At 39.7% G+C, this 9,322-nt stretch overlaps 1 protein-coding gene across 1 annotated transcript in view; it reads left to right on the top strand.

Annotated features, from left to right (window-relative positions):
• The window catches only part of HSD17B12 (hydroxysteroid 17-beta dehydrogenase 12), a 117,891-nt gene that overhangs the window by 98,876 nt on the left and 9,693 nt on the right, over positions 1-9,322 (top strand). Inside the window, exon 8 of the mRNA XM_019519366.1 lies at positions 5,001-5,066. Coding sequence (XP_019374911.1) covers positions 5,001-5,066 — 66 coding nt within the window. The remainder of the gene's footprint in view (positions 1-5,000; positions 5,067-9,322) is intronic.

The raw sequence follows: 9,322 nt of genomic DNA, 5'->3' as shown, positions 1-9,322 counted from the left end.
AAAAAAAAAAAAAAAAAAAAAAAAAAGAGGACATGCACACACAAAGCAAAGCTGCTGTTATGTGGACCCAGGGCACAGAACAGGTGTGTGAAAAATTCGTATATGAAAACCATCACTTTTCTCCCTTTGATATTACAAAACTTCATATTTTAAAAAGAACTCTTCTGCTTACAGCTGCCACAAATTTGGCATCTGAGATCAAAAGAGAGGAGGAGAGCTGTGCTGTAATAGCATTCTTTACTTGAAATGTCTGGAAATTTTAAAATTATTACATTTAAAAACGAAAAGGTGTGAGCATGCTTTAATTACTGGGTAACACTTGAGATTTTTATCTAAACCTGTTGCAAATTAATGTTTGAAGAGAAAGTAAAGCATTAAATCATATTTCCCCCATCTTCTTCCTCCCCCCACATTCTTACCTGCACATGATAGAGAAAAAGATGGGTTGCACAAAGTTGATTTAAAGCTGCCTTTCACATACTGTTTCTCATTGGAGCTTGGCATAGTTCTAAACTAAGATCTTCCCATTGCTGCTGTAATTTGTCCTGACTTGTAGCGGTCATCTGAGAGCAAATAGTTTAGCAGAGAATAGCTGTAGTGAACTGTATTCTGGCCTGTTTTCCTTCTGCCATCAGCTGGTGGGCCAGCCCAGACGTATTTCTTTACGATGCTGTACAGAAAAGCTTTATAATTGTGATCCTATGGTGGTGGGAGTAGGGAGCATTCCCCATCTTCACCAACCTCTTTCTACTATTTTAGTGTGGCAAGGTACAGCTGAAGTACAGGGTGGAGGTACTGACCCATGAGTTGTATGTAACTATTACAACTACATATCCTCTGCTGAACCCTAAATCCACATTTTTTTTAAGTGCCTTACATGCAGATTTTGAATATATGAGCTTGGATATAATCAGGTTTGAATACTTCATCATTGACAAATCAGCGTTCTGATCTTTGTTAAAATTGCATAATCTTTGTCCGGCTGTCTCATCTGGCAGCTGAACCACCATGTACTATTCTGTGAAGGCAATCCTGTGCATTGCACCTTCACCTTGGAAAAACCCTGGGCCTACCAAGTGCAAAGGGTCAATGTATCATCACTTCATTTAGAGGTCTTGATGAAATGGCTGCAGATCTCAGTCATCCATGGAAATAATTATTAAGAGTTCTGTTTTAGAGAGGGTTCCTGCTGCTTGAGCAACAGTTGTGTGAGAAGGAAGGTACACATCTCTTTCTTCCTGATAGCTGTTAGTGAGTCTCTGTGCAAACAAACCACCAATGCAGTTAACTATTGAGAAGAATGTTCATCACTTCATGTTGACTTGAGTACTGTCGCATAGCTTTTCCAGCATCTTCCATAGTACACTATTGGCTTTCTATCACATCCTGATTTCACTGTTCTAGCTAGTTGGTTTTTTGAAAGTGATATAAAACACACAGAAGTTACTGCTCATTTAGTCAGTATGTTTACAGACTTGCAAATGCTGTAATTTCAGAAAGATTTCACTGCATTTGTAATGTTGACTTTTCTAAAGATACCATCTGTGCAGGATTCCCAGGCTTGGGTCTTCTCCTGACAAAAGGCTCCCAGAGCCATGAAGATTTTTGCAGTCCTACAAGCAGTGGTAGCTAGCAGATTCACCAGTAAAGCCCACTTCCCTCAGCTGGTAGTTGTGAACAACTTCTGGGTGCGATGTCTAGCTTTGGAACCTTTCTTTGGTTTCCTCTTTGAATTACAGCCAGCAAGATGTTTTTTATAGGAATTGTCAAGTTACTACTCTGAATCTACTTATCCTATAGGTTTTGTTCTATTTCTGCCCTCCAGTTCAGCTTGCTACCCACAGCAGTCTCCCTCCCTATCCCTTTGGAGGGATTTGTCCAACAAGGTATTTCTTCAACAGTAAGTTTCCTCTCTCTTCCAGAGGAAGTCTCAGCCACGTTTCCTGCCTGATTCTTTTCTCGTCCCATGATCAAGCACATTCTTGCACACTTTCCTGCCCACACCTCCTATAATCTGCAAGGCAAGACATGTTTTTTTCTACTCTACATACAAGAATTTCATCTGTGGTATTCCTCAATGTTAGGCTGATGGCACCAGCTAATTATGTATGGCAGGAACGATACTGTCTGCCTCTGTCCATTCTCACCTATGAAGAAGTCAGCATTTATGCAGTGAAACATTCCTTAAAAGAAAACCTCACCTACTTCTTAGTGCTGTTTTGGACAGATTTGTCTTCCCTTTCCTCAGGTAATTTCATTGAGTAATGACATGTGAATGAAGTTACTGTCAATTTCTTTTTTTGTAGGTACTGTATTTACTTTATAATGGAGATGGAGGGAGGAGAAAATGAAGGTTCCTGCAATTTAGGCTTATTTGGGATGATATTGTTTATTATTAAAATTTACTTTATTTTTTTTAAGCTTCTTGGAAGGGTGGGGGCTGAGTGCTAAAAAAGATTTTTTTTTTTTAAAGAAAGCAGTTTTGTATAGCAGTATGTTGTGTGGAACAACTTTGATTTTAGAAAATACATATTTAAAGTTCATTTGGACTGTGGAAGTTGCTAAATTTCTGCCTTTGGAAGCCATTTGAAATAAGCTCCCTCTTTGTTTGCTCCCTGCTTTCAATAAAAGTACCTGGTAGTTCCTTTTACATCTTGTCTGAAAAATAATTGCAGGACTCTTGTCACCTAGAGACTCTTGGGTCTTTTCTCAACTGAGAACTTTGGTGATTAAAAGAATTTTGCAAGTAGTCAACTTGTGTATGATTAATGTAGTAGACCTAATTTTATTTACTTGAATGTTTAGGTGCACAGCTGCATCATACTGTGTTGAGCAGGTTACTGCATATTCAAATCTGGCAAATTGAACATGCAAATTCTACCATGAGCTATGTGGAAATTATGTGCAACTGCATACTTGTGTGCAAAGAGTGCATGTAACTTACTATAATTTGTCTGTGCATATGACTTTTAAAAGATCTGGTTGTATCTTTATTACTTACCATTGGGTGCATTTTTCCTTAGGAAAATTAGTGTAATATCTGCACAAGGGATTAAACTGAATAGTCTAGCATGTCTCTTATTTACCTTTGACTAACTTTAATTTTATACGTGTGATTTAAGATGCAGTATATAGGGGCTCTTCTGCCATGCAGTGAAATTTAGTTTCCTTTCATATCTCACTTATGCTCAAGTAGGTTATGTGAAGAAATAAATGCATTAATGTGGACATACACTTCTTTATATTATTAAGGACTGGGTTCAGCGAGATGAACACCTAATAGAAATAAGTATAGATGCTACAATTTTAACAAGGCACTGGTTGTAATCAAGACTTTGATTAATGAAGTAATGATGTGGTCAGTAAAGGAAAATGGAAAAAGCAGGTGCAATACTTGAGCTTGACTGTGGCTGTATTGACGCAGTTCTGATGCAGCTGCTCCTGTCTCTTTAAATAACTCATATTTTTCTCTCTAGAGCTAATATTTTTTTCTTGAATAATTGAAGTTAAAATAAAAGATAAATAATTAAACTCTGGATAGAATAACTTGGTTCTTGCAGTGGATGGCACATGATTTATCCAATTGTGTTCTACAGCCTGGGTATTGCAAATTAGGATACTTGATTCTGACAACTTCTATGTCTCATTTGACTGGGAAAAATTGAAATATGGTTTTGGAAACCTTAGGGTCATATAAAACCTTGAGTTGGTGAGAGTAACCTTGGCTATCACAACACTGAGAATGTATTGAATTAAGTGATGTGTTTGGCAGTGAGCATAATGGAATGAAAAAAAAAACATTTAGGCAACTTACAGGTGTTACGTTTTCTACTAGGGGAATTGCCACTATCCCAATAGAAATGACATGTGTACAAAGTACTCATTCAGTTTCTCCCAGGGGAAACATGCCCCTTCCTGCAGAAAGATCTTTCAGGTGTCAATCTGGAAGATTTCTCTTGCAAGAGGAACTTTCTCACGAGAATGGACACCTGTACGCACTCCCACTTGGTCTGGGAGGGGAGCAGTGAGGCACAACTCTCCACCTCTTCCCCTGCCAAGGAATGCCTGGTTTGGGGATCTAGTTGGGGGCTTTTCCCTGCTGCTTCCCTCCCAGGTTGGTCCAGGAGGGGAGACTGGAGTACCAGGGGCAAAACACCCTTCCCACTTCCTGGACTGGGGAGTTTGCCCTTGCTGTTTTCTCTGTAGGTGGCATTTAAAGTCTGCAGGTCAGGAACTGTGGCAGACCTCTCCTCACTGTGGTTTTGAAAGCGTTGCCTGTGCTGCCCAGCCAGTAGAAATAAAGGCCAGTCCATGGCCCTAGTGACCGGTTATTTCCTGTATTCAGCCATGAGTTAGTTTTGAAGACCCATATCATTTTGCTTCCTCTGGCTTCTTTTTCTTCTTCACTTAATTTCCTAAGCCTCCAGCTAAAAGAAAATTGTTTGTAGCTTCTCTCAAATCCAGTGGATCCTGTAAATTTAAGGTGGTGGTTCTGTGGAAGTGGAATTGTGCAAAATATGAACTATTTAATAACTTAAAGTTTTTTATTACACAGAGTTAGAAGCTACTTATTTAAATGGGGAAGTAGGGCACCCAGTAAGTACTCCTAATCAAATTGGCATTTATTGAGAAGCCATTTTGCTGGAGCAGCACTTTACTTTATAGGGATTTTAAGCCCTCGAAAATAGATCTGCAACTGGGCTTGAACCTCTTGAAATGGGCTTGAAATGTTCCATCAGGTTGTATTTTGTTTTAGATCAGGGATGAATTTGGTCACGTATCAAGCCTTATTTGATTAAGGAACTTGGTAAGCACACACACACATCCTAATGAAATCTAGCAGTTTTGCTGTTATCCACAACCTTGATTTGAAAACCAGTTTTATCTTTTTAAAAATTGCCAATACGTAAATAGAAACTCAAGAGAAAGTCCTACACTAACTAAAAAATTACAGTTGCCATTTTGTCATGTACTTTGTGTTTCCTCCCTCTTCCCTATAGGCTTTTGTGGATTTCTTCTCTCAAGGCCTCCATGCGGAGTACAAGAGCAAGGGCATTATTGTGCAGGTGAGTGGAGTTTGTTTCATTTAAGTATCCTCATTGTTGTGTGGTTATCCAAGCAACAATTGCTGTCCTGGCAGCCAGACAAAATCATCCCATTCACTTGCTAACAAATCTGACAATTGCAGATTAAAGATACGGGTTCCCTTTTGTTTGCCCCAGTTAGTAGTTTTCTGAATTTTCTGTGAAATCAAGTCGGTTCCTTAAAATGACAATTAAAAAAGAACTATAGGTATGATCAACTTCCATTTTACTTGAGAGCACCTACTAGGGTTTCAAGTAGGAGATACTCCCTAAAATTGTAAGTAGTCAGCCACATCAGTACAGCGGTGCTTAATCTCCTGGCATGTTTTTGTGCCATCCAGATACAGAAATTCAACAGGTAATCGCATTAAAGTCTAGAATGCAGGGCGTAAATGTCCTTCAATTTAACATTAGTTATTACTGATGCTTTCAACTAGAAAAAGTGTTAGTAAAAGTCAGATCCCTGCAGCTAGAAGTGATTCCCCACAGTGAAGGCATAGTGAAAAGAGCAGCTTTGCATAGGAGGAAATAAGTTCATTTGTAGTATCAGATTTCAAGTTGAAATTGGTATTACCTCATGTACCAGTCTTTAATCTTCCTCCACTCGTTTATATACAGTAATTTCACTGTGTTTGGAGGAAAACCAATTATCTGGCTACAAATTAAGACAATTTATGGCTTAAGAACTCTGAATCAAGCAAAGTGAAGCTGGCTTGGTTTGTATGTCCTTTGGAATTTGCTTTGCGTTTCAGAGCTGCTTGAAACTTGATTGAAATTACCAGACTTTATCAGACTGGTCAGGAAATCCTGCTTATGGATTTCTCATTGCAGAACATAAATCACTTGGTGATTAGGCTTGGTGAAACTTTTCCTACATCTGCACTACAAATAAAGACATGTTTTCTGTAATCAGCTTGGGATCTGGTTACAAACATGGTTAGCTTGTATGTATCGCTCTAGTGCCTACATTTTTGCGTCATGTTTTAAGTTGCGGAACAACCATGTGAAATCCCCAGTCTCTGGCAATTTTAAGACAGTGAGGTGCCAAGATAAAGTACATACACACAGTTTGTTTAGAGCCAACTCTATCATTAGTCTGGATTTTTTGGGGGTGATATATTTTATTGAACCAACTGCATAGTTAGGATAGTTAGACAAGGTCCTCAAGTGACCTGAGGAAGAATGCATTGCATTCAGAAGCTCATCTGACTTTATCCTGACCATGCGGTTGGTGCAATAAAAGTTATCACCCCCCAAAAATCCTTGCCTGTCATGTAATGCCTGGACTATTACAGCTACAACATCACTCTAACACTACAATAACTGGTTTAACACTTGCATATATTATGGGGATGTGGCTGTGGGCAAATAACTTGTTTGCACTTTGCAGGTTTTCCTTGTTCAGAGCATAGCCAGACCTATTGTTTAGAGTACCTTTTGTCTTGGCTTCTCGGCAGCAATTTTGTGTAGAGAGTACTGGAGGAAGGGGAACCAACAGGTATGTAGTTCCATACCCGTAGTGTCCCTCCAGTGGCTTCCTTGTTTGAACCTAAACAAAACATTTTATTAAAATTTCCCTCTGTTGCTAGCACTGGTTCAGTTTCACTAGTGGTAACACAGATGAGAAGTCTAATGAAGACAAGACAACAATGGTTGACAAGGTCCAAAATGCTGGTGTGCAAACCTCAGAGAAAAACTAATTGACTCGAGGAAAATGCAGCCAGTGTATGGTTATGGACAGAGCTGACTTCTAATTGCTTGAAAAGGGGAGGAAGAGTTATATCTGCTGTTCTGATGCAACTTACATCTTCATGCTTTTGGAATAGCAAAGTGAGGCTAAATAGGGGTAACTGAATCCCTGTTTTATTCATAGTTTGTTGCAGCACTTTTGGTATGCTTGTGGTCACGTTTAGGAGTGTGCAGATGAAACAGTTGCATCAGAACAGGTTCTGCCAGTATCATTTGATAATGATCTTGTCTGCCCATACCTTACGGGGTTCATGCTGGCATGAAGCTGTCAATACCAGGCAGGCCCAGAAGTGCAGTTCATAAAACTTTCCATCACTAGATTTAGATAATACAGTATACAGAAATTCTCAGCTTTCCTCAAATAAGATGCCCCTGATTTTAAGATGACCCCCCCCTAATAATTAGATTCCATATATGGAAAGTTAATATTTTTAAATATTTCTTTCAGATATAGAATCTAATTATTGGGGGTTTGCCTGAAACTTGTCGTCCTCCCACTGGTACAGCAGGGAAAATGAATCTGGGAGGGAGGGGTTCAGGTAGCCCTTTGCTTTCTGGCTCCCCCAAACTTTTTCCCCTGGTAGGTCCTTCTTCCTTTCTACTGTCAGACCATGCTCTCTTAGCATTTGGAAGTGAGGAGCGAATTTAAAAACAATAACCTTGAAATTAAACATGGCTGTAGCAATTTGCTTATAGTACCCATAGATTTAGTTCATCTAGAATTGTTGCATGTTGCCTTTTTTTGAAGCTGCTGCAAGTTTTAAGTGTTCGTACATACAATTTTGAGCAGCACTTTGGCACCTACTTATACCTAGTATAAACTCTACATGGTATTAGTCTAAAGCTAAAAGGCTCGTGGTTTACCACATAGTTCACTGGGTTGGGCCTCACCAGAGTCAACACCATTTCAAGCCACAGTGAGCCATGACATTGCACACAATTCACTGTGAATCCCTGTCGCACCGTCTCTCAGCCTGGCGCATATAATTATTACCCTACCCTCCATGGTGACCCCACAGCTCAGCACTGGTCAGTATGTGTGTATGTTCCAGATACCTCCCCCTACTTTTGGCTGTAACTGGGTGTTCTCGTGAAGTCCTGGGATGCTCCAAAAATTTATGATCAGGTGAGGCACAGGGCAGCCTGGTCTGGCTTAACATCATGGAGGGCAGGGCCACTCTAATCATATGTGCCAGGTTGAGAGGGCATGACAGAAGGATTTTGGGTGAATTGTATGCGATGTTGTGGCTCGCTATGACTTGAAATAGTCTTGGCAGTGATGGGGATTGCACTTAATGAGCACCAACGTATGCCTTATTCAGATGGGTTGCACTAACCTGTCCTTGTGGTAGGTTCCCATCAGTATGTTTGCCCAGTGTGGGTCATGTGTTTTCAGGCTACATTTAGTCAACTTCATAGTTGGTTTCCATTTTTGAACACATGCTGCTTTTGGCAGCAGTTTAGTGATAGACTGTGTATTCAGTATGATTCCCTTGTATGTAATTATAAGATAAGGTGGCTTTGTTCCTCATGCCAACTGAGGGAAAATACCTCAACTTGTTTTTGAGTAAATATGGTATATACATTCTGTTCCTATAATGTAAGTTTGCCTTTTGTCATGCTACCTACCAGCATGTGTAGATCTTGATATCTCAGCCCACTGGGATAGTAAATCATGGCAACCTGGCTTCCTACTCTTACTGCCATGCTGGCTGCAGAATCTCATGTTGCTGATAGCATCACTCTTGGTCCCTACAGTTTTAAATGAATAGCCAATCGGAGTTGCATTGGCCTGAAGATAAGATAGCCACCAGCCTTACAGTTTATGGTCAGAATCTCTTGTGCTAATTTTATTTAACTACATGGGCACATTATCACCTGAGCTTGTATAGACTTTTAAAGAATATTACAGGGGTATCTCTCTAGAAAAGACTAATTTACATATCCTCTCCATGCCCTTTAAGAAGGCTTCATCCTCTTTATCTAAAACAAGGTTCATCTCTACAGCTTTCAGTAGGCAAATAGACTTCGCATTTCCAATTGAGATGGTATGTGAAATGGCATATTCCAGTTTATAGCATACCAGTGACCATAGAAAATACTGTGTGAAAAGCAGAAATGCAGAACAGCTTGTTAAAATTCTACATCTGACTCTCTGTTTAAGTTATATCCATTCTACCTGAGTGGAAACACCTTCCTTTGGAAGTTAGTTTTGATCAGTATGGTTTTATTGTAATGCAGAGACACCTCCTCTCCAGCTGCATAAGCCATTTGCACCCTTCGGAAAAAAAAAAGTAGAGAAACACAGCTTCAGAGTCAAGTGTCCCTGTTCATGTATGGAGAAAGGAAGGAAAATCTAGAGCAGAAAATAGTAGCTAAGCTTGAAAGGAATGGGGAAGAATCTGAGGATTGCTGTCAAGATTACCTTGAAAGACCTCCTGTTAATGGGGATACTAAGGTGCTCTGTTCTGCCAAAACATTGCTCTTTA

The sequence above is a fragment of the Gavialis gangeticus genome, unplaced genomic scaffold (assembly GCF_001723915.1).
Source record: "Gavialis gangeticus isolate Ggan-Ray unplaced genomic scaffold, GavGan_comp1, whole genome shotgun sequence".
Taxonomy (NCBI): Eukaryota; Metazoa; Chordata; order Crocodylia; family Gavialidae; genus Gavialis; species Gavialis gangeticus.
The sequence above is the reverse complement of the archived record's forward strand: the minus strand, read 5'-3'. Positions and strand labels throughout refer to the sequence as shown.